Raw genomic sequence first — 25,726 nt, forward strand, 5'->3', positions numbered from 1 at the left:
TCACCTGTAAAGGCTTTTAACCACTTGCTTACTGGGCACATATACCCACCCGCTTTAACTGACATTTGCGCGGTCGTGCGACGTGGCTCCCAAACAAAATTGGCGTCCTTTTTTTCCCCACAAATAGAGCTTTCTTTTGGTGGTATTTGATCACCTCTGCGGTTTTAGTTTTTTGCGCTAAAAATAAAAAAAAGCGACAGTTTTGAAAAAAAAACACTATTTTTTTCCTTTTTGCTATAATAAATATCCCATTTAAAAAAAAAAAACAAAAAAAAAAAACATTTTTCTCAGTTAGGCCGATACGTATTCTTCTACATATTTTTGGTAAAAAAAAAAAACGCATTAAGCGACTGGTTTGCGCAAAAGTTATAGCGCCTACAAAATAGGGTAACAGAATTATTATTATTTTTTTACTAGTAATGGCGGCAATTTTTATTGGGACTGCGACATTATGGCGGACACATCGGACACTTTTGACAAATTTTTGGGACCATTCACATTTATACAGTCTATAAATATGCACTGATTACTGTGTAAATGTGACTGGCAGGGAAGGGGTTAACACTAGGGGGTGAGGAAGGGGTTAAATGTGTATCCTGCATAGTGTTTCTAACTGTGGGGGAAGGGGACTGACTGGGGGAGGTGACCGATCTGTGTCCCTATGTACAAGGGACACACCATCGGTCTCCTCTCTCCCTGACAGGACGTGGATCTCTGTGTTTACACCTCATTATTACATACACAGATCCACGTCCTTGTCTCTGTAACCGCCAAACGCGGGTGCTAGGCGGACATCGCAGCCGCCAGGCACGCGCATCGGCATCTCAGTGATGTGGCGGGAGCATGCGCGCGCCACCGGTGATGGGAGCGCGACCCCCAGTGACCGGAGGAGCCGAAGACGTTTAAAGACGTCCTCCCGGCAATTGAGAGCCACCTTGTGGCCGTCTTTTGTTAATAGGCAGGATGCCTAGTGGTTAAAGCGTCGCCTATGGATAGTACTATGGACTACTAAAATGGTGTAAATCAGACTAATGAGGATTTATTAAGAATAAAAATTGCACTTACACAAAGCGAAGCTAAAAACATCCATAAAAAGTATTGCCGGCTGGCTAGCCGTCTGCTCGCAAGATGCACAGCAGTGACGTCAGCACGTCAACCTCCCAATGTACGTTTCTTGGTCTTGGTCTGATTAACACTACGGAGAGCTCTTCTTCACTTTTTTGGGTACATGATCGATGCTAAACCCTTAGGCTTGTATTCTCGTAGCACTTACGCCGACGTATCTACAGATACGCCGCGTAAGTGTAAAGGTGCGCCGTCGTATCTACGCGTCGTGCCCATAGAACTAGATACGCCTGAAAATAGGCTTCCTCCGACCGACGTAACTTTCCTACGCCGGCGTATCTTGGGCACATATTTACGCTGGCCGCCTCATTGCAAATATGCAAATGAGGGAGATACGCCGATTCACGAACGTACTTGCGCCCGGCGCATTCAGATACGCCGTTTACGTAAGTCGTACGTCCGGCGTAAAGTTAAGCCTCATAAAGCAGGTGTAAGTCATGTTAAGGTATGGACCGTCATATTTTACGTTGTTTACGTAGTAGTACAAGAATAGGGCTGGGCGTAGGTTACGTTCACGTCATAGGAAGTGATTCGACGTATCTTAGGGAGTATTTCTGACGTGATTCTGAGCATGAGCACTGGGATACGTCCACGGGACTGCGCATGCGCCGTTCGTTCGGCCCATCATTTGCATGGGGTCACGGTTTATTTAAATGTAGCACGCCCACTTCCAACTACTTTGAATTAGGCCGGCTTACGCCAAAGACTTTACTTTATGCTGGCGCAACGTAGGGACCAAGTGCTTTGTGCATACTGTTCTTGCCTCTCTGTGTTACGTCGGCGTAGCGCATATGAGATGCTCTACGCCGGCAGAAATATGCGCCGCTCTACGAGAATCCGGCCCTTAATGTCCGGTGATTTGAGCCTACCTGGTCCACCTTCTGCCCAACTCCTGCGAGCTGCTGCTGGACACGGATCCGGATAGTGATCAACAATACAGGCTTATCCAAGCTTTCCTTTCGGTAATCGCGCAACTCATGTGGTGGAGGCGCACGTTTGCTGGTGGTGTTTCTATCAGGAGTTCGCTCTTATCTACATATAACAATCAGTGGTGTCTCTGATCAAGCATGTATTTCTATTTGTATGGGACAATTGGATCATTCCTCTGCGATCCTCTGAGGACTGCTCACCGATTCATTATTTTCAGTGGTGTACTGAGTGCAATTTTTCTTTTGTATCACAATCACTTGTTTATATTTATTTTCTTTTAGCGCAGCTTTTCTTTTATAATTTGCAATCTGTATATCTCACGTTTGAGCTGCTGCTACTTTCTTTAACCACTTAACCCCCGGACCATATTGCTGGTCAAAGACCAGAGCACTTTTTGCGATTCGGCACTGCGTCGATTTAACTTAATTGCGCGGTCGTGCGACGTGGCTCCCAAACAAAATTGACGTCCTTTTTTTCCCACAAATAGAGCTTTCTTTTGGTGGTATTTGATCACCTCTGCGGTTTTTATTTTTTGCGCTATAAACAAAAATGGAGCGACAATTTTGAAAAAAATGAATATTGTTTACTTTTTGCTATAATAAATATCCCCCAAAAATATATTAAAAAAAAAAACTTCCTCAGTTTAGGTCGATACGTATTCTTCTACATATTTTTCGTAAAAAAAAAATTGCAAAAAAAAATTGCAATAAACGTTTATTGATTAGTTTGCGAAAAAGTTATAGCGTTTACAAAATAGGGGATAGTTTTATGGCCTTTTTATGAATATTTTTCTTTTACTAGTAATGGCAGCGATCAGCGATTTTTTTTTTTTTTCGGTCCTGCGACATTATGGCGGACACTTATGACACATTTTTGGGACCATTGGCATTTTTATAGCGATCAGTGCTATAAAAATGCTTTGATTACTATAAAAATGTCACTGGCAGTGAAGGGGTTAACACTAGGGGGTGGGGAAGGGGTCAAGTATGTTGCCTGGGCGTGTTCTAACTGTAGGGGGGGTGGCCTCACTAGGGGAAATGACTGATCGCTGTTCATACATTGTAAGGCATTTGTCCCCCTGACAGGACCAGGAGCTGTGTGTTTACACACACAGCTTCCGGTCCCCACTTTGTAACGAGCGATCGCCCCCGCCGGGCACCCGCGCGGGAGTCGGGGACGAGCGGGGGGGCACGCACGCGCGCGCCCCTAGTGGCCGCTAAGAGAGCTGACGTTATTGTACGGGCTCTCGCGCAGGGGAGCCGACCTGCCGCCGTAGAACTGCGGCGGCAGGTCAGGAAGTAGTAAGGCTGCATTCACATTGAGGCGTGCAGCCGCAGTGACGGTATAGCCGCGCTATTTGTAGCGCCGCTATACTGTCGTATTTACCGCGATATTCGGGCGCTAGCGGTGAGGTTTTAACCCCCGCTAGCGGCCGAAAAAGGGTTAAGTATTACTGCGGTATTACCGCGGTTTCCCATTGATTTCAATGGGAAGGCGCGGTATAGGAGCGGTGAACACACCGCTCCTATACCGCGGTAAAGATGCGGCTAGCAGGACTTTTGGAGCGCTCCTGCTAGCGCACCGCTTCAGTGTGAAAGCCTTCGGGCTTTCACATTGAACACTACAGGGCATGATTTTTCATGCGGTATAGCAGCGCTATTTTTAGCGCTGTACCCCATGAAAAACGCCCCAATGTGAAAGGGGCCTTAAATATTTTGTTAATAGGTTTAGCGCGGTATTTTTCCATTCATTATTGCACATAATAACGGTGAGATCAGCGTGTATCCAGGTATGTCAGACTGGAAGCATGAAGGTGACAGGTGCTCTTCGTGTGAGCCGGCTGCTGCCAAGCGTTGGGTGAGATGCCGTTTTCGGGGATGCGACCTCCTTGTTTTTATCATTGGAGAAGCGTCTTGTGTCCTCGGAATAAACACGCCTTTCTGGGAAAAACATAATTAGATTCATTTTGGGGTCAGCGGCTCTTGACTTGTCACAGGAACATTTCAAGAGTTTCCACTTCACACTTCTCATCGCGCTAATGTGCATGCTTTGCATACCGATCGTTTGATTTGTCAGGTAGCGGCAGTGCGGGGAGCCGGGAAAACCAGCGAGTTCTGAGAGTCGCCCTCCTGAGCATTATGGGGGCCCTCCGATTTTATTTCTGGTTTAATGACTTATGGGAAATCGCTTTTATGTGACCGGACTGAGAGCCGGTGCCCCGCCTACTTTACATATGTATCATTCTGTTATTTCAGTGATTGCTGTTCAATCCTCCCTCCGGCCTTCCTTTCAGGTTTGCATAATTGTACCGGCTCCTCTCCTGGACTGAAACGGCTTCCTCTGATTCCACCGCACACTGTGAGCTTCTCACAATGTGCATTAGAAGCTGCAGCAGTCACTAGTCCTCCAAATACCCTACCATATGAAGCCACTAGTTGGTTCTCCATGTCCCTACCATATGAAGCCACTAGTTGGTTCTCCATGTCCCTACCATATGAAGCCACTAGTTGGTTCTCCATGTCCCTACCCATAGAAACCCAACAGTCCAAGTCCCTGCCCATAGAAAGCACTAGTCTTCCACCGCACACTTTGAGCTTCTCACAATGTGCATTAGAGGCTGCAGCAGTCACTAGTCCTCCAAATACCCTACCATATGAAGACACTAGTTGGTTCTCCATGTCCCTACCCATAGAAACCCAACAGTCCTTCAAGTCCCTGCCCATAGAAAGCACTAGTCTTCCAAAGACCCTACCATATGAAGACACTAGTTGGTTCTCCATGTCCCTACCCATAGAAAGCCAATAGTCCTTCAAGTCCCTGCCCATAGAAAGCACTAGTCTTCCAAGTCCCTACTATATGAAGCCACTAGTCCTCACCCATACAAGACCACTAGTCCTCCAAGTCCCCACTCATATTAAGCTGCTAGTTCTCCAAGGCCCCACCTATATAAAACCACTAGTTCTCCAAGTCCCTACTCGTATGAAGCCACTAGTTCTCCAATTTCCTACCATATGAAGTCAATAGTTTTCCAAGTCCCTATTCGTAGAAAACCCACTAATACTTCAAGGTCCTACCCATAGGAAGCCAATAGTCTTCCCAAGTTTCTACCCATAGGAAGCCAATAGTCTTCCCAAGTTTCTACCCATAGGAAGCCAATAGTCTTCCCAAGTTTCTATCCATAAGAAGCCAATAGTCCTGTAAGTCCTTACCCATATGAAGCCACTGGTCCTTCAGGTTCCAACCCATAAGAAAGCCACTACTCCTCTAGGTCACTATCCATAGGAAGCCACTAGTCCTCCAAGTCCCTATACATAGTCCCTACTTGTAGAAAGACACTAGTCCTTCAAGTTCCTACAGATATGAAGCCACCAGTCCTCCAGGTCCCTATACATAGTAAAGCCACTAGTCCCCCAAGTTCCTACCCATAGGAAGCCACTAGTCCCCCAAGTTCCTACCCATAGGAAGCCACTAGTCCTCCAGGTCCCTATACATAGTAAAGCCACTAGTTTCTCAAGTCCCTACCAATAGGAAACCACTAGTCCTTCAAGTCTCCAAAGATTTGAAGCCACTAGTTCTCCCTACGCATATGAGGCCACAAGTCCATCACGTTCCCTACCTATAGGAAGCCACTAGTTTTTCAAGTCCTTACTTAGATGAAGCCACTAGTTCTCCAAATCCCTACCCATAGGAAGCCACTAGTCCCCTAAGCCCCTACCTATAGAAAGCCACTAGTCCCCTAAATCCCTACACAAAGGATGCCACTAGTCCTCCAAATCCATACCCATAGAAAACCACTAGACCTCCAAGTCCCTACCCATAAGAAGCCACTAGACCTCCAAGTCCCTACCCATTGGAAGCCACTAGTCCCCACTTATCCCTACCCAAAAGATGCCACTAGTCCTTCAAGTCCATACCCATAGAAAACCACTAGATCTCCAAGTCCCTACCCATAAGAAGCCACTAGACCTCCAAGTCCCTACCCATTGGAAGCCACTAGTCCCCACTTATCCCTACCCAAAAGATGCCACTAGTCCTTCAAGTCCATACCCATAGAAAACCACTAGATCTCCAAGTCCCTACCCATAGGAAGCCACTAGACCTCCAAGTCCCTACCCATAGGAAGCCACTAGACCCCCAAGTTCCTACCCATAGGAAGCCACTAGACTTCCAAGTCCCTACCCATAGGAAGCCACCAGCTCATTTCCTGTCTTATTGAACACACAAAGAATTTACGTATCTATGGAAAGGTCAAAAATGTAAATCTGAGATGTCCCAACCTTTGACCAAAAAATTTGGGACGATCGCGTTCCTATAAATTGCAGGGTCAGGGATTTATTCATGCAGACTTGTTACTGACAGGTCCACTTTAAGATGTTCCTGTGTATTAAGTATTGCCTATTTATTTTTCTGCTCCAGATTCCCAGTCAGAGGACGAACCATCTCCAATGAAACGGCCTCGACTACTAGACGGCGACGAAGGGCCCGACTGTAACCGCCCCAAACAGAAGAGCCGCCGCCGCTGCTACCGCTGCCAGATAAAGCTGGAGTTGGTACAACAGGAGCTGGGCTCGTGTCGCTGCGGTGAGTGTCATTTTCTGGGGTGCGGGGGACGGGTTTAGGTGCCTAGGGGCCCGACAGATTTGTGGAGCTCACTGAACTAAGGGGCAGAATATGGACAGAGCTGGGAGGAGGAAACAATGCTGGTCTATGTGGAAGGGGGACTGTGAAGCGGACCATAGAAGGATCAAAATTTGGCCGGTTCGTGAGGAACCAGCCACTCTGCACTGCTGGAGGACTCTGCTCCTTCCTCTATAACTCTCCTCTCCTGAAATACTCTGCTGGAGGACTCTGCTCCTTCCTCTATAACTCTCCTCTCCTAAAATACTCTGCACTGCTGGAGGACTCTGCTCCTTCCTCTATAACTCTCCTCTCCTGAAATACTCTGCTCTGCTGGAGGACTCTGCTCCTTCCTCTATAACTCTCCTCTCCTGAAATACTCTGCACTGCTGGAGGACTCTGCTCCTTCCTCTATAACTCTCCTCTCCTGAGATACTCTGCACTGCTGGAGGACTCTGCTCCTTCCTCTATAACTCTCCTCTCCTGAAATACTCTGCTGGAGGACTCTGCTCCTTCCTCTATAACTCTCCTCTCCTGAAATACTCTGCTCGAGGACTCTGCTCCTTCCTCTATAACTCTCCTCTCCTGAAATACTCTGCACTGCTGGAGGACTCTGCTCCTTCCTCTATAACTCTCCTCTCCTGAAATACTCTGCACTGCTGGAGGACTCTGCTCCTTCCTCTATAACTTTCCTCTCCTGATATACTCTGCTGGAGGACTCTGCTCCTTCCTCTATAACCCTCCTCTCCTGAAATACTCTGCTCTGCTGGAGGACTCTGCTCCTTCCTCTATAACCCTCCTCTCCTGAAATACTCTGCTCTGCTGGAGGACTCTGCTCCTTCCTCTATAACCTCCTCTCTTGAAATACTCTGCTCTGCTAGAGGACTCTGCTCCTTCCTCTATAACTCTCCTCTTCTGAAATACTCTGCTCTGCTGGAGGACTCTGCTCCTTCCTCTATAACTCTCCTCTCCTGAAATACTCTGCACTGCTAGAGGACTCTGCTCCTTCCTCTATAACTCTCCTCTTCTGAAATACTCTGCTCTGCTGGAGGACTCTGCTCCTTCCTCTATAACTCTCCTCTCCTGAAATACTCTGCTCTGCTGGAGGACTCTGCTCCTTCCTCTATAACTCTCCTCTCCTGAAATACTCTGCACTGCTGGAGGACTCTGCTCCTTCCTTCTATAACTCTCCTCTCCTGAAATACTCTGCTGGAGGACTCTGCCTCTTTCCTTTATAACTCTCCACTGCTGGAGGACTCTGCTCTGCTGGAGGACTCTGCTCCTTCCTCTATAACTCTCCTCTCCTGAAATACTCTGCACTGCTGGAGGACTCTGCTCCTTCCTCTATAACTCTCCTCTCCTAAAAATACTCTGCACTGCTGGAGGACTCTGCTCCTTCCTCCAGAACTCTCCTCTCCTGAAATACTCTGCACTGCTGGAGGACTCTGCTCCTTCCTCTATAACTTTCCTCTCCTGATATACTCTGCTGGAGGACTCTGCTCCTTCCTCTATAACCCTCCTCTCCTGAAATACTCTGCTCTGCTGGAGGACTCTGCTCCTTCCTCTATAACCCTCCTCTCCTGAAATACTCTGCTCTGCTGGAGGACTCTGCTCCTTCCTCTATAACTCTCCTCTCCTGAAATACTCTGCACTGCTGGAGGACTCTGCTCCTTCCTCTATAACTCTCCTCTCCTGAAATACTCTGCTCTGCTGGAGGACTCTGCTCCTTCCTCTATAACTCTCCTCTCCTGAAATACTCTGCTCTGCTGGAGGACTCTGCTCCTTCCTCTATAACTCTCCTCTCCTGAAATACTCTGCTCTGCTCCTTCCTCTATAACTCTCCTCTCCTGAGATACTCTGCACTGCTGGAGGACTCTGCTCCTTCTTCTATAACTCTCCTCTCCTGAAATACTCTGCTCTGCTGGAGGACTCTGCTCCTTCCTCTATAACTCTCCTCTCCTGAGATACTCTGCTGGAGGACTCTGCTCCTTCCTCTATAACTCTCCTCTCCTGAGATACTCTGCTCTGCTGGAGGACTCTGCTCCTTCCTCCATAACTCTCCTCTCCTGAAATACTCTGCTGGAGGACTCTGCTCCTTCCTCTATAACTCTCCTCTCCTGAGATACTCTGCTCTGCTGGAGGACTCTGCTCCTTCCTCTATAACTCTCCTCTCCTGAAATACTCTGCTGGAGGACTCTGCTCCTTCCTCTATGACTCTCCTCTCCTGAGATACTCTGCTCTGCTGGAGGACTCTGCTCCTTCCTCTATGACTCTCCTCTCCTGAAATACTCTGCACTGCTGGAGGACTCTGCTCCTTCCTCTATAACTCTCCTCTCCTGAAATACTCTGCTCTGCTGGAGGACTCTGCTCCTTTCCATTGGGCTGGGATGTGGTGTTTGGGATAACACTCAGTAGGTACAGACGGTGATCACGGCACAGGGGACATTTTTTTGGCGCTGTCATCAGAAGCTTTATTTAGGAAATAAGTTCAGCAGATTGTTCTGCCTCATTATTGGGGTCACCACGGCAGACGAGAACGTTTCTGATTCTGGCTCAATAATTACCATAAAATGCTCATCAGAACCAATTAGCCTGAAGCCTAAAAATCTAATTAATGAGTTTATAAAGTTCCATCATTAGTTTTCTAATCTACAAATACCCCGGGATTGTGGAACACGACCTCAGAAAAGGGCCCTCAGGAGCCCTCCGTCTTGCCCCCAACATCTGCATTGTCTTCTACACGTGACTCTTCCCGGGGCCCCTCATAATGAGCGTGACCCAATCTCTGACTCCGAGAATGTTTATAGTCTACATACATATATATGAATTAGAAAGAAAGGAGACGATCGCGGTGCTTAATCATATAATACCATAACAATGGAAACCTCAAATACACTAAATAAAATACAAAAAGTTTGTTTAATTATACGAAATGTGTTTAAAAAAGGAGTCATTTAACGACTTAAGGACCGGACCAATATGCTGCTAAATGACCCAAGGGGTTTTTACAATTCGGCACTGCGTCGCTTTAACAGACAATTGCGCGGTCGTGCGACGCGGCTCCCAAACAAAATTGGCGTCCTTTTTTTTCCCACAAATAGAGATTTCTTTTGGTGGTATTTGATCACCTCTGCGGTTTTTATTTTTTGCGCTATAAACAAAAATAGAGCGACAATTTTGAAAAAAATTCAATATTTTTTACTTTTTCTGTAATAAATATCCCCAAAAATGTATAAAAAAACGTTTTTTTTCCCTCAGTTTAGGCCGATACGTATTCTTCTACCTATTTTTGGTAAAAAAAATCGCAATAAGCGTTTATCGGTTGGTTTGCACAAAATTTATAGTGTTTACAAAATAGGGGATAGTTTTACTGCATTTTTATAAAAAAAAAAATTTTTACTACTTATGGTGGCGATCAGCGATTTTTTTTCCGTGACTGCGACATTATGGCGGACACTTCGGACAATTTTGACAAATTTTTGGGACCATTGTCATTTTCACAGCAAAAAATGCATTTAAATTGCACTAATTAGTGTGAAAATGACAGTTGCAGTTTGGGAGTAAACCACAAGGGGGCGCTGAAGGAGTTTTGTTTCACCTAGTGTGTGTTTACAACTGTAGGGGGAGTGGCTGTAGGACTGACGTCATTGATCGAGTCTCCCTATAAAAGGGATCACTCGATCGATGCGCCGCCACAGTGAAGAACGGGGAAACCGTGTATACATACTGCTCTCCCCGTTCTTCAGCTCCGGGGACCGATCGCCGCACTCCAGAGGCGATCGGGTCCGCGTGACCCGCGGTCCCGGAGCTTCGGACCGGGTCGCGGGAGTGCGCCCGCGACCCACGGCTGGGTACTAGTACAGGACGTACCTGTACGTACATGTGCCCAGCCGTGCCATTCTGCCGACGTATATGTGCAGGAGGCGGTCCTTAAGTGGTTAATGTGGAGTAATTCCGAGTATTGGTTGCACTGAATGTTTGCTGAGGGTTGAGTGATCATACGTACTTCCTGACATGTTTCGCCTCTAGGCTTCATCAGGGGATGTATTGCGTCAACCATAGACAAAAGGAGCAACTATACAAATATGAAAAGAGAAAAATATAGTATAAATATACATCAGATAGCACATGAATAATTATCACAGGAATTCCAATGTTGACAGATCCACCAATTAGCAAAAGGACTTACCACCAAAGGCCTGATTTTCCCTAAAGTAGGTAGAAACACTAATAGGTAGATCCACAGAGATTGCCTTAACTTTAAGGCGGCGTAGCTTAGCGTGTTTAGGCTACGCCGCCGTAAGTTAGCTAGGCAAGTACTTGATTCTCAAAGTACTTGCCTGCTAAGTTACGGCGGCGTAGCCTAAAGCGGGCGGGCGTAAGGGCGCCTAATTCAAATGTGTGTAAGGGGGCGTGTTTTATGTTAATGGAGCTTGGCCTTACGTTTTTGAAGTTTTTTTTTAACTGCGCATGCGCCGGGCACCTACATTTCCCAGTGTGCATTGCGGCTAAGTACACCGCACGGGCCTATTGATTTCGACGTGGACGTAATGACGTAAATCCCTATTCACGGACGACTTACGCAAACGACGTAAAAATTTCTAATTTCGACGCGGGAACGGCGGCCATACTTAACATTTGCTATTCCAACTAGGGCCTAGCTCTAACTTTACGCGGCCTATCTCTTACGTAAACGGCGTAAAAGTACTGCGTCGGCCGGGCGTACGTTCGTGAATCGGCGTATCTACTAATTTGCATATTCTATGCCGACCGCAATGGAAGCGCCACCTAGCGGCCAGCCTCAATATTGCAACCTAAGATAGGACGGCTCAAGCCGTCGTATCTTAGATATGTTTAAGCGTATCTCTGTTTGAGCATACACTTAAACATAAGTCGGCGTAGATTCTGAGTTAGGTCGGCTTATCTACTGATAAGCCGGCCTAACTCTTTGTGAATCTACATATAAGGCCCCTTTCACACTGATGCGACTTTAAAGTTGCGCGATTTTACCACGATTTTTACCGCGATTTCAGGGAGAGCCTCGGAAACGGCCAAAAAGGCCCGAGGACACCTAGGCTGACCTTGGCAAACCTCAGAAAGACTTTGTTCCCGACTTTGGGAGACTTTGGTCTTAAAGTGGAGTTCCACCCATTTTTTTATGTTTGTCTGTGCTGCATGCTCTAATCTCATAGTGTTCAGAATGGACAATTTTTATTTAATTTGTTGCTTGTAAATACCTTTATTTTGTAGTCCTTCATTACTTCCTCCTCCTTATTTGCCTAGGCTATTTGCAAGGGTTTCTGGGATAGGCATCATGTTTCCCAGTAGTCCTTGCAAACCTGACTGAAACCTATTACATTGCTTGTGCACTGAGCATGTGCGAGATATGCAAAGCTGAAATCCAGGAAGTCATACAGTCTGGCTTCATGATGCCCACACTTAAGATGGCCAGGGTCTATTCCTAGATTATAAACTATCTAAATGCTGTAACAACCTAACAAAACGGACCTTAGTTTACAGACTAACTTTACTAGAATACATTAAGCTTGTGTATTACAGGGGTATTTATATTTAAAAAGTGAAATTGGGGGTGGAACTCCCCTTTAACAGACTTCTGACATCTCCCCTTTAAGACAGAGAAAGGGACTAAGGACACAGATTCCCCAGTCCCTTTCTCTGCAGCGTCAGCTAAAATGAATGGAGAGAAGCTCCTCTCCATTCCTAAACTGAAGCATCGTAAACACAGGTTACGATGCTGTTATGTGAATGGACAGAGTCAGTGATCACTGTCCATTCGGAAAAGGTAGGAGCCGGGTTTAGCGGCTCCTACCTCCGCTCTCCATCCTGAAAAATTGAGGGGGGAGAAGACAGCACGGAGGGGGGGAGAAGACAGGACGGAGCACGGAGGGGGGGAGACAGCGCGGAGCACGGAGGGGGGGGAGAGGACAGCACGGAGGGAGGGATAAGACAGCACGGACGGGGGGGAGAAGACAGCACGGACGGGGGGGAGAAGACAGCACGGACGGGGGGGAGAAGACAGCACGGAGGTGGGGGGAAGAAAGCACGGAGGTGGGGGGAAGAAAGCACGGAGGGGGGGGAGACAGCACGGAGGGGGGGGGGGAGAAGACAGCACGGAGGGGGGGAAGAAGACAGCATGGAGAGGGGGAGAAGACAGCACGGAGGGGGGGAGACAGCACGGAGGGGGGGACAGCACGAAGGGGGGGGAGAAGACAGCACAAAGTGGGGGGAAAGACAGCAAGGAGGGGGGAGAAGATGGCAAGGAGGGGGGGAGAAGACAGCAAGGAAGACAGCAAGGAAGGGGGGAGAAGACAGCACGGAGGGGGGGAGAAGACAGGACGGAGCACGGAGGGGGGGGAGACAGCGCAGAGCACGGAGGGGGGGAGAGGACAGCACGGAGGGAGGGATAAGACAGCACGGACGGGGGGGAGAAGACAGCATTGAGGGGGGGAGAAGACAGCACGGAGGTGGGGGGAAGAAAGCACGGAGGGGGGGGGAGAAGACAGCACGGAGGGGGGGAAGAAGACAGCATGGAGAGGGGGAGAAGACAGCATGGAGGGGGGGACAGCACGGAGGGGGGGACAGCACGAAGGGGGGGGGGAGAAGACAGCACAAAGTGGGGGGGAAGACAGCAAGGAGGGGGGAGAAGATGGCAAGGAGGGGGGGAGAAGACAGCAAGGAGGGGGGGAGAAGACAGCAAGGAAGGGGGGAGAAGACAGCAAGGAAGGGGGGAGAAGACAGCACGGAGGGGGGGAGAAGACAGCACGGAGGGGGGAGAAGACAGCATGGAGCACGGGGGGGGGGGGGAGAGACAGCACGGAGGGGGGGAAGACAGCACGGAGGGGGGGAGCACGGAGGGGGGAAAAGATGGCACGGAGGGGGAAAGATGGCATGGAGGGGGGAGGACAGCACAGAGGGGGACAGTCGGCGGGGATCGGTGCGGCTTTGGGGGAGTTACAAGCACCGATCACCGCTGTATAACTTTAACCGAAACAGCTGAAAAGGGGGCAGATCAGTGCTTGCAACTCCCCAAGTACTCGGGGAAATGCTCGGTATCGGTACCGATAACTATACTAGTATCGGTATCGGGACATCCCTAGTCTGCACTTTTCACATGAACAACGGTTAAAAATGTTTAAATATAATTACAGAATACACACTCACCGGACACTTTATTAGGTCCCCCCTTGCTAGTAGCGGGTTGGACCCCCTTTGGCCTTCATTCTTGGTGGAATAGATACAACAAGGTGTTGGAAACGTTCCTCAGAGATCCTGTGCCAATTGTAGCCTCAGTTTCCTATTCTTAGTTGACAGGAGTGGCACCCTGTGTGATCTTCTGCTGCTGTAGCCCATCTGCTTAAAGATTGGATGTGTTGTGCGTTCATTGTATCACATACAAATTTGAAATAGATTGCAAACATATAAAAAAACACAAAAAGTTTTTCTCCCTCTTGAAAGAATGCTCAAATATCCATTAAGACACTGAGCTTACAGTAAGCTGATACCGGTGTTAACCATTCCACATAGAACACTCAGCGTCCCATCACCAACGTCGACAAAATGGCATGGCTGGGCACAAGGGCGTACATGTACGCCCCCTTTAAGAGCCCTCTTCTCCGTGACCATCCCCGCGGGAACAGCGGACCCGATCGCCGTCGGTGTCCCGTGATCGGGTCACAGAGAGGAAGAACGGGGAGAGGTAAGTGTAAACAAACCTCTCCCCGTGCTTCCTAGTGTGGCTGTCACTGATAGTCTGTTCCCTGTGTTAGGGAACGACGATCAGCGACGTCACATGCACAGCCACGCCCCCTCCACAGTAAGAACACTCCCTTAGGGCACACTTAACCCCTACAGCGCTCCCTCCTGGTTAACCCCTTCACTGCCAGTGTATTTTTTACAGTAACCCAGTGCATTTTTATAGCACTGTTCGCTGTAAAAATGACAATTGTGTCCGATGTGTCCACCATAATGTCGCAGTCACGATAAAAATCGCTGATCGCCGCCATTACTAGAAAAAAAAATATTAATAAAAATGCAATAAAACTATCCCCTATTTGGTAGACGCTATACATTTTGCGCAAACCAATCAATAAACGCTTATTGCGTTTTGTTTTTTTTACCGAAAATATGTAGAAGAATACGTTTCGGCCTAAACTGAGGGAAAAAAAAGATTTTTTTATATATATTTTTGGGGGATATTTATTATAGCAAAAAGTTTAAAAATATTGTATTTTTTTCAAAATTGTCGCTCTATTTTTGTTTATAGCGCAAAAAATAAAAACCGCAGAGGTGATCAAATACCACCAAAAGAAAGCTCTATTTGGGGGGGGGGGCGCCAATTTTGTTTGGGAACCACGCCGCACGACCGCGCAATTGTCAGTTAAAGCGACGCAGTGCCGAATCGCAAAAAGGGGCCAGGTCCTTTAGCTGCGTAATGGTCCGGGGCTGAAGTGGTTAAACCCAGGAAGTGCTGCAGGTACAGAGCTGCACAACTTGAGTGCCAGTGAGGAGCTGCACCCCCCCCCCCCCCAATATTGTTGGTTGCTAGGACTCTGGCAGCACTGAGACCACATGAATTCTAGCAGCCAATGTCATTAGTTGTGAGGACGCTAGCATCCTAGCAACTAAGGTTGTGAGGACGCCAGCATCCTAGCAACTAAGGTTGTGAGGACGCCAGCATCCTAGCGACTAAGGTTGTGAGGACGCCAGCATCATAGCAACTAAGGTTGTGAGGACGCCAGCATCCTAGCAACTAAGGTTGGGAGGACGCCAGCATCCTAGCAACTAATAAAGCTTTATACCACTCTTTATGAGTTCTAGGGATTATGCTTCGTCTGCAATATAGACTTTCAACCTTCCAGTTCGCTGTCTTCCGTAGAGTGTACACTGATCTGTGTACACTCCCAGCATCTTCTGGGTGCCGGGATGAAATGACGTTTATGCACATGCGCGTGAGTTACATTAGCGCCGGTGCCTGCAAAGGAGCTTAGATCAGAGGTAATTGTAGAGTTTTCTTCTACTTTACGTATGTATGTAATAAATGGCACTGCACGTGTTTGGAAAGGCCGCTACACGTGTGATTCAGCACCTTCCTCCGATTCAAGAGCGCTGCCCCCGACACGTGTTACAGCCCCGCCCCCCCCCGCCTCTCTCCATACCGCTGCGCCTGCACTGCCTGCGTGCAGGAGGAGGGGGGGGGGTAAAATTATCTCTGCGTCCAGAGCTTGTTACCCGGCCAGCCAACATGTGATAACAGCGGGATTGTCGCTTGCTACTCATCTCAGGCCTAATGAGCCGTAAAGTGACAACAGTAACAGCGAGTGACAAGGAGGGAAAAGAACTGAAGACTCCATTTTTTTTTTTCACCGTAGTGCACACTTTTTTTTTTTTTTTTTCGCAAAACAGCGCTGAGGGGCCCCCGCGCTTTCTCTCCCCCTCTATAACAGGTTATTAAGCACGGACAGGAAATCACATCTCATAAATAATGCTTAAGAGCCCCTCGCTATTTAAATTGAACGTGTCGTGAATTGTGCTCGGCCCCTTTGTAGCGTTTCGGCGCCTGAAGCTTCGAGAAGAGAAGATGTCATTTTCATTACTTTTTAATGAGGTGCCAATTAATGGCAGAGCCGAGCGCTCAGGAGGGACGAAGTCGCCGAACTCCCCACCGCCGCCGCCCCCCACTTTCTTCACACCTCCCCGTTTTTTTTTTCCGTGCTTCGCCGTCCATGCATCTTTACCCCGGAGCCCACCGTGGGAACGCTGCCAAGCCCAGGGTGAGCGGAGAGAGAGACGGGAAAGAGGAAAAAAAGAAAAATTCATTAAATTACAATCTCATCTGCAGCGCATACAGACAAATTCCACTCGGCTTTGATCTTCAAAAGAGCAATTTGTAATATGAGTTGTGCTCGCCCTTCTCCAGCCAACTGGGAGAGGTGAGAGGAATAACTAATTGTTTAGGATTCTCAGTTTGTCTGAACGCCGCTAACCTCTTCATCGCTGAATCTCGCAACAGCCGGAGACCGCCGCTTATCGGAACTTACAGAAGTCGGGCGGATCGCTGGCCTTTGCACGGCTGGGGGGGGCCGGATTTATTTCCCTCAATAACAGATTTGTATGGCTTTGGAGATGGGGGGGGGGGGGGGCAATTTTATTTTTAAAGGTGAAAATCCAGATACAAAAAGTTTCATCAAAATCAGAGATGTTATTTGAATCTTTAGGGCCCCAGTGCAAGAAACCATGAAAGGTCCCCCTGACCGCCTCCTTTCCTCTGGTCTCGGGGGCCCTTTCCGCTAGTCCCAGTCTTTTCCTCTAGTCCCAGTCTTTTCCTCTGGTCTCGGGGGCCCTTTCATCTGGTCCCAGCCTTTTCCTCTGGTTTCGGGGGCCCTTTCCTCTGGTCCCAGTCTTTTTCTCAGTCTCGGGGGGCCCTTTCCTCTGGTCCCGGCCTTTTCCTCTGGTCTCGGGGGCCCTTTCCTCTGGTCCCGGCCTTTTCCTCTGGTCTCGGGGGCCCTTTCCTCTGGTCCCGGCCTTTTCCTCTGGTCTCGGGGGCCCATTCCTCTGGTCCCAGCCCTTTCCTCTGGTCCCGGCCTTTTCCTCTGGTCCCAGCCTTTTCTTCTGGTCCCAGCCTTTTCCTCTGGTCTCGGGGCCCTTTCCTCTGGTCCCAGTCTTTTCCTCAGTCTCGGGGGCCCTTTCATCTGGTCCCAGCCTTTTTCTCTGGTCTCGGGGGCCCTTTCCGCTAGTCCCAGTCTTTTCCTCTAGTCCCAGTTTTTTTCCTCTGGTCTCAGGGGCCCTTTCCGCTAGTCCCAGTCTTTTCGTCTAGTCCCAGTCTTTTCCTCTGGTCCCAGTCTTTTCCTCTGGTCTCGGGGGCCCTTTCCTCTGGTCCCAGTCTTTTTCTCAGTATCGGGTGCCCTTTCCTCTGATCCTGGCCTTTTCCTCTGGTCTCGGGGGCCCTTTCCTCTGGTCCCGGCCTTTTCCTCTGGTCTCGGGGGCCCTTTCATCTGGTCCCAGCCTTTTCCTCTGGTCTCGGGGGCCCATTCCTCTGGTCCCAGCCTTTTTCTCTGGTCTCTGGGGCCCTTTCCTCTAGTCCCAGTCTTTTCCTCTGGTCTCGGGGGCCCTTTCATCTGGTCCCAGCCTTTTCCTCTGGTCCCGGCCTTTTCCTCTGGTCTCGGGGGCCCTTTCATCTGGTCCCAATTTTCAGTGGTGAAAAGTGGTTTTCTAAATCTTCAACTATATGTGGATCTCCTGGCTTCAGATTTTCTAAAAAGATACAAAAAGAGAGCCTCTCATAGCGTAAAAACGTATGCTAAAACGATTTATTGAACGGCCAAATGGGCTCTTACATTTAAAAGCAGTATAACAAACGAATAAAGTGCAAACCGAGCGTCACTTCCGTCCCTTGGTATATATCCAGCCACGCCCTAAGCGTTACGTCGTGACACATGACTTCATCAGGGGTGAAGACCTGGGAACTCAGCACAGGGATGGTGGAAAGCCCTCATAATGGGCACAATAAGTGTACAGACCTGGGCACAGGGATGGTGGGAACCCCTCATAATGGGCACAGCGGGTGTACAGACCTGGGAACTCAGCACAGGGATGGTGGGAACCCCTCATAACAGGCACAGCAGGTGTACAGACCCGGGAACTCAGCACAGGGATGGTGGGAGCCCCTCATAATGGGCACAATAAGTGTACAGACCTGGGCACATGGATGGTGGGAACCCCTCATAATGGGCACAGTGGGTGTACAGACCCAGTAACTTGGTCATAATGGGCGCATAAGGTGTACAGACCTGGGAACTCAGCACAGGGATGGTTGGAACCCCTCATAATGGGCACAGCAGGTGTACAGACCCAGGAACTCAGCACAGGGATGGTGGGAACCCCTCATAATGGGCACAGCAGGTGTACAGACCTGGGAACACAGCACAGGGATGGTGGAAACCCCTCATAATGGGCACAGTGGGTGTACAGTCCCAGTAACTTGGCGCAAGGATGGTGGGAACTTCTCATATTTGGCTCATAAGGTGTACAGACCTGGGAACTCAGCACAGGGATGGTGGGAACTCCTCATAGTGGGCACAGCGGGTGTACAGACCTGGGAACTTAGCACAGGGATGGTGGGAACCCCTCATAACGGGCACAGCAGGTGTACAGACCTGGGAACTCGGCACAGGGATGGTGGCAACCCCTCATAATGGGCACAGCAGGTGTACAGGCTCGGGAACTCAGCACAGGGATGGTGGGAACCCCTCATAATGGGCACAGCAGGTGTACAGGCTCGGGAACTCAGCACAGGGATGGTGGGAACCCCTCATAATGGGCACAGCGGGTGTACAGACCCGAGAACTCAGCACAGGGACGGTGGGAACCCCTCATAATGGGCACATGGGGTGGAGAGACCCGGGAACGTTGTGCAGAGACCCTGTAGGGACCAATCATTTCACCCTTTGTATGGATGATTTTAGTAAGTGGCGTGACAGATCCAGTCCTACATTTTCAGCGATGAATCGCACTATCTTTGATGCCGCAGTCAACGTTAACCCATTTTTCTTCCTAAGCAAAGCAGACTTTATTTTCCTATCACATGCAAAGCTTGTCCGCTCCAAACGAAGCAACAGCCTTCCCCGAAGTGACACCTTCCCCTCCCCCACACCCCCCATGTATTTTATTAATCGCTTTGTTTTATTGCCAGCAGCCTATTTCATTCAGATGTTTTTGCTGAGCTTATTTTCCTCCTCCTCCTCGGCTACACTATTCTGTATTTTTTCCCTTTTTTCTATCCCCCCCTGAGCTGGAAGGTGACTTTAGATTGAGAGAGCCACCCACTAGTCGCGCACTTAAGAAGCCGGCGAAATTGAAACTGCAACGGAAAATTGGACCAGCAGAGTTAAAAGGCAGTTTGTTTGCGAAATCAGCGCCGAGGCGATCAGTGTGTGTCTATCCAATATAGCTCTCAGCCTGGCCTTCTCCCGGAGAACGAGGCACCATTCATACGTGACTGAACTGAGAACCGCGCTTCCCCGTCCACCCACGGCGATGGTGTGCCGCGCGCGGCCTGGACACAATTTACCGCGCACCCCCTCGCCGGCAGCTGTGTGCATCGTAACCTGAATATAACGGCGAGTGTGCCTTGAAGTGATTTCAAGCAATTCAGAAAATAGAAAATAAAATGTTTTTTTTTTTTTTTTTTACCTAATATATTGAAGCTGCCGCGAAGGACGTCTCCAGATCTACTTGTTGAAATCCCACGAAATCGCATTAGACCGATCGTATATTGGCAGCGGTAGAAGCACGCTACTGAGGGAGTCATAAGAGGACGCTGCAGTCACATGTTGACTTTATTGTAACCCAAAATGATTTTCACTTTTTCTAATCAGATGTGTAAAGTCTCCCCCTAGTGGTTGTCTGTAACTTAGAACATTAGAGACGAGCTTGGCCAACAATTCATCTCTCCCAATTTGTGCTTTTTTTTTTTTTAACAATAAAGTCAGCAACCAGTGGCAAAAAAAAAAAATGTCTTTCTCTTTATTTCATCATATAAGGTAAAAAGTGCCAATACAAAAACAAACACTACTGTGTTTCAGCCTACAACGGCCTTAGTCATAGCTATGACTAAGGCCTTTGTAAGCTGAAACACTCACCTGGTTGCCGACTTTGGGCTAGATTCAGATAGCCCGCCGTAACTTTGTGCGGGCGTAGCGTATCTCAGATACGCTAGGCCGCCATAACTTAGTGAGGCAGGTTCTGTATTCACAAAGAACCTGCGCCCTAAGTTACGGCGGCGTAGCGTAAATCTGCCGGCGTAAGCGCGCCTAATTCAAAATGTGAAGAGGTGGGCGTGTTTTATGTAAATAAAACATGACCCCACGCATGCGCCGTCCGCGAACGTATCCCAGTGCGCATGCTCCTAATCACGTCGCAAATAGTCAATGCTTTTGACGTGAACGTAATTTACGCTAAGCCCTATTCGCGAACGACTTACGCAAACGACAAAAAATTTGACGCTGTCCCGACGTTCATACTTAACCTTGGCTATGCCTCAAATAGCAGGAGTAACTTTACGCCGGAAAAAGCCTTACGCAAACGACGTAAAAAATTCCGCCGGGCGCACGTACGTTTCTGAATCGGCGTATCTAGCTCATTTGCATATTCTATGCGGAAATCAACAGAAGCGCCACCTAGCGGTCAGCGTGAATATGCACCCTAAGATACGACGGCGTAGGAGACTTACGCCGCTCGTATCTTAGCCTACTTTAAGCGTATCTGGTTTCCAGAATACGCTTAAATTTACGACGGCGTAGATTCAGAGTTACGACGGCGGATCTACTGATACGCCGGCGTAACTCTCTCTGAATCTAGCCCTTTGTCGTTTATTGGATTAGTCCTGTTTGGGCATGTGGAAGCCGTAGTCAAGAACGGCGATAGCTTATGCTCCCCTCTTTAACCACTTCAGCCCTGGAAGGATTTGCCCCCTTAATGACCAGGCCATTTTTTTTACGGCACTGCATCGTTTTAACTGGCAATTGCGCGGTCATGCGACGTTGCACCCAAACAAAATTGGCGTCCTTTTTTTCCCACAAATAGTTTTCTTTTGATGGTATTTGATCACCTCTGTAGTTTTTATTTTTTGCGCTATGAACAAAAAAAGAGCGACAATTTTGAAAAAGAAAGTAATATTTTTTACTTTTTGCTATATTATCCCCCAAATTAAAAATAAAGGCCCAGATTCACAAAGGACTTACGACGGCGTATCTCCTGATACGCCGTCGTAAGTCTGAAAGTGAGGCGTCGCATCTATGTGCCTGATTCATAGAATCAGATACGCCTCACTGTTGCCAAGATACGACTGACGTAAGTCTCTTATGCCGTGCATTGGGTGCATATTTCCGCTGGCCGCAAGGGGCGCTTTCTGTAGATTTACGTGTAGAATATGCAAATGAGGTAGATACGCCGATTCACAAACGTACTTACGCCCGCTACGCCGTTTACGTTACCCCTGCTATATGAGGCGCAGCCAATGCAAAGTATGGACGTCGGAACAGCGTTGTATTTTACGTCGTTTGCGTAAGTCGTACGTGAATGGGGATGGGCATAGGTTACGTTCACGGCGACTAAGCCTTGAGCCGGCGTAATTTACGGAGAAAATTCGACGTGATACTGAGCATGCGCGCGCATGCGCCGTTCGTTAGGCGCGTCATTTACGTGGGGTCACGATTCATTTCCATACAACACGCCCCCTACCAGCCTACTTTGAATTACGCGGGCTTACGCCGGCCCATTTACGCTACGCCGCTGCAACATACGGAGCAAGTGCTTTGTGAATTCTGCACTTGCCTGTCTAAGTTGCGGCGGCGTAGCGTAAATGGGATACGCTACACCCAACTAAAGATACGCCATTGTATCTGATTCTGGCCCAAAATGTCTTCATCAGTTTAGGCTAATACGTATTCTTCTACATATTTTTAGTAAAAAAAATCGTAATAAGCGTTTATTGATTGGTTTGCGCAAAAGTTTTAGGCCCGGATTCACAAAGCACTTGCGCTGACATATCTAGAGATACGCCGCGTAAGTGCAAATATGCGCCGTCGTATCTATGCGCCGGACTCAGAAACTAAGATACGCCTGAAAATAGGCTTCATCCGACGTAACTTTCCTACGCCGGCGTAGAGTGGGCGCATATTTACGCTGGACGTATTTGGCGTACCCATTGATTTTCTATTCACATATGCAAATGAGGGAGATACGCCGATTCACGAACGTACGTCCGTCCGACGCAGTGCGCAAAAAGTCATACGTCCGGCGTAAAGTAATCCCCAATAAAGCAGCATCCATGCAAAGGGCTGCACCAGGGAACACAAGCCGACATATTTTACGTAGGACGTGAATATGACCAGGCGTAGGTTACGTTTAAGCCATAGGCAGTGATCTGGCGTATCTTAGGGAGTAGTTCCGACGTGATTCTGAGCATGCGCACTGGGATGCGTCCACGGGACGGCGCATGCGCCATTCATTATACGTATCTGAGACTCGGCACATCATTTGCTCACGCCCACTTACGCCTAGGAAACCCAGCGCAGATTTGGCAGCACTGGCTTTGTGAATCCAGTCCTTGCCTCTCTGCGCTGCGTCAGCGTAGCGTAAAGGAGATACGCTACGGTGGCATAAATATGCTCCGATGTATGTGAATCCGGGCCATTGCGTCTACAAAATAGGGCGTCGTTTTATAGCTTTTTTTTTTTTATTACTAGTAATGGCGGTGATCTGCGATTTTTAGTGGGACTGTGACATTGCGGGGGACACATCAGACTGCCTTCTCCTCCAACCAATGTGTGCTCATTGATAGACATCCCCCGCCTTCTCTTCCAACCACTGTGTGTTCATTGATGGACATTCCCCGCCTTCTCTTCCAACCACTGTGTGTTCATTGATGGACATTTCCCGCCTTCTCCTCCAACCACTGTGTGCTCATTGATGGACATTCCCCGCCTTCTCTTCCAACCACTGTGTGTTCATTGATGGACATTTCCCGCCTTCTCCTCCAACCAATGTGTGCTCATTGATGGACATTTCCCGCCTTCTCCTCCAACCACTGTGTGCTCATTGATGGACATTCCCTGTCTTCTCTTCCAACCACTGTGTGCTCATTGATGGGACATTCCCCGCCTTTCCTCCAACCACTGTGTCCTCATTGATGGACATTCCCCGCCTTCTCCTCCAACCACTGTGTGCTCATTGATGGACATTCCCCGCCTTCTCCTCCAACCACTGTGTGCTCATTGATGGACATTCCCCGCCTTCTCCTCCAACCACTGTGTGCTCATTGATGGACATTTCCCGCCTTCTCCTCCAACCACTGTGTGTTCATTGATGGACATTCCCCGCCTTCTCTTCCAACCACTGTGTGTTCATTGATGGACATTCCCCGCCTTCTCCTCCAACCACTGTGTGCTCATTGATGGACATTTCCCGCCTTCTCCTCCAACCACTGTGTGTTCATTGATGGACATTCCCCGCCTTCTCTTCCAACCACTGTGTGTTCATTGATGGACATTCCCTGCCTTCTCCTCCAGCCACTGTGTGTTCATTAATGGACATTCCACGCCTTCTCCAACCACTGTGTGTTCATTGATGGACATTCCCCGCCTTCTCCTCCAACCACTGTGTGCTCATTGATGGACATTCCCCGCCTTCTCTTCCAACGACTGTGTGTTCATTGATGGACATTCCCCCGCCTTCTCCTCCAACCAATGTGTGTTCATTGATGGACATTCCCTGCCTTCTCCTCCAACCACTGTGTGTTCGTTGATGGACATTCCATGCCTTCTCCAACCACTGTGTGCTCATTGATGGACATTCCCTGCCTTCTCTTCCAACCACTGTGTGCTCATTGATGGACATTCCCCTGCCTTCTCTTCCAACCACTGTGTGCTCATTGATGGACATTCACCCGCCTTCTCCTCCAACCACTGTGTGTTCATTGATGGACATTTCCCGCCTTCTCCTCCAACCACTGTGTGCTCATTGATGGACATTCCCCGCCTTCTCTTCCAACCACTGTGTGTTCATTGATGGACATTTCCCGCCTTCTCCTCCAACCACTGTGTGCTCATTGATGGACATTCACCCGCCTTCTCCTCCAACCACTGTGTGGTCATTGATGGACATTTCCTGCCTTCTCCTCCAACCACTGTGTGCTCATTGATGGACATTCCCAACCTTCCCCTACAACCACTGTGTGTTCATTGATGGACATTCCCCACCTTCTCCTCCAACCACTGTGTGCTCATTGATGGACATTCCCCCGCCTTCTCTTCCAACCACTGTGCGTTCATTGATGGACATTCCCCACCTTCCCCTCCAACCACTGTGTGCTCATTGATGGACATTTCCCGTCTTCTCCAACCACTGTGCGTTCATTGATGGACATTCCCCACCTTCTCCTCCAACCACTGTGCGTTCATTGATGGACATTCCCCGCCTTCTCCTCCAACCACTGTGTGTTCATTGATGGACATTTCCTGCCTTCTCCTCCAACCACTGTGTGCTCATTGATAGACATTCCCCACCTTAACCTCCAACCACTGTGTGCTCATTGATGGGACATTCCCCGCCTTCTCTTCCAACCACTGTGTGTTCATTGATGGACATTCCCCGCCTTCTCCTCCAACCACTGTGTGTTCATTGATGGACATTCTCTGCCTTCTCCTCCAACCACTGTGTGCTCATTGATGGACATTCCACGCCTTCTCCTCCAACCACTGTGTGCTCATTGATGGACATTCCCCGCCTTCTCCTCCAACCACTGTGTGTTCATTGATGGACATTCCCTGCCTTCTCCTCCAACTACTGTGTGTTCATTGATGGACATTCCCCGCCTTCTCCTCCAACCACTGTGTGCTCATTGATGGACATTCCCCGCCTTCTCCTCCAACCACTGTGTGTTCATTGATGGACATTCCCTGCCTTCTCCTCCAACTACTGTGTGTTCATTGATGGACAAGCCCCACCCTCCGTACAAAAATGTGGACGGCAAATGGTTAATGGACTCTTTGGTGACCCTGGTCTCTAGGATAGATAATTGATCTATACCACCACCATGCCCAGCCCCCACACTACATACCCCAACACACAGAACACTGTTATTCTTCAATAAATCACTTTTTTATATTTTTTGTGCATGTATTCTTTACCGAAGAGTAGGATTGAAGTAAACAATTTTATTCTTACACATAATTACAGTTTATAATGTATTGTAGTTCTTCAGGGTCATGCTGGAAGATTGCACCTTCTACGCTTCCTCTTGCAGACCGCTTTTTTCTTTTATTTTCTTTGTACCATTGCCACACGGATTTGTTCAGTATTTATTTTGTTTCTTCATCATTAAGTGAAAGTTTGAAAACTGCAGGAACTTTGTCTTCTACAATAAAGAATCTTTTGAAAAATAAATAAATAAAACAGTTGGGTGTCCTTGTAGCACCACAGCAAGTATCTGGATGAAAATAAAAGTTTGGTTGTTTCCATTTCAAAACTTCACATA

General features: G+C 48.5%; 1 protein-coding gene across 1 annotated transcript in view; it reads left to right on the top strand.

Annotated features, from left to right (window-relative positions):
• The window catches only part of ZFAND3 (zinc finger AN1-type containing 3), a 264,478-nt gene that overhangs the window by 229,273 nt on the left and 9,479 nt on the right, over positions 1–25,726 (top strand). The window contains exon 5 of the mRNA XM_040351809.1: positions 6,472–6,636. Coding sequence (XP_040207743.1) covers positions 6,472–6,636 — 165 coding nt within the window. The remainder of the gene's footprint in view (positions 1–6,471; positions 6,637–25,726) is intronic.

Source organism: Rana temporaria, chromosome 4 (genome assembly GCF_905171775.1).
Source record: "Rana temporaria chromosome 4, aRanTem1.1, whole genome shotgun sequence".
Classification (NCBI taxonomy): domain Eukaryota; kingdom Metazoa; phylum Chordata; class Amphibia; order Anura; family Ranidae; genus Rana; species Rana temporaria.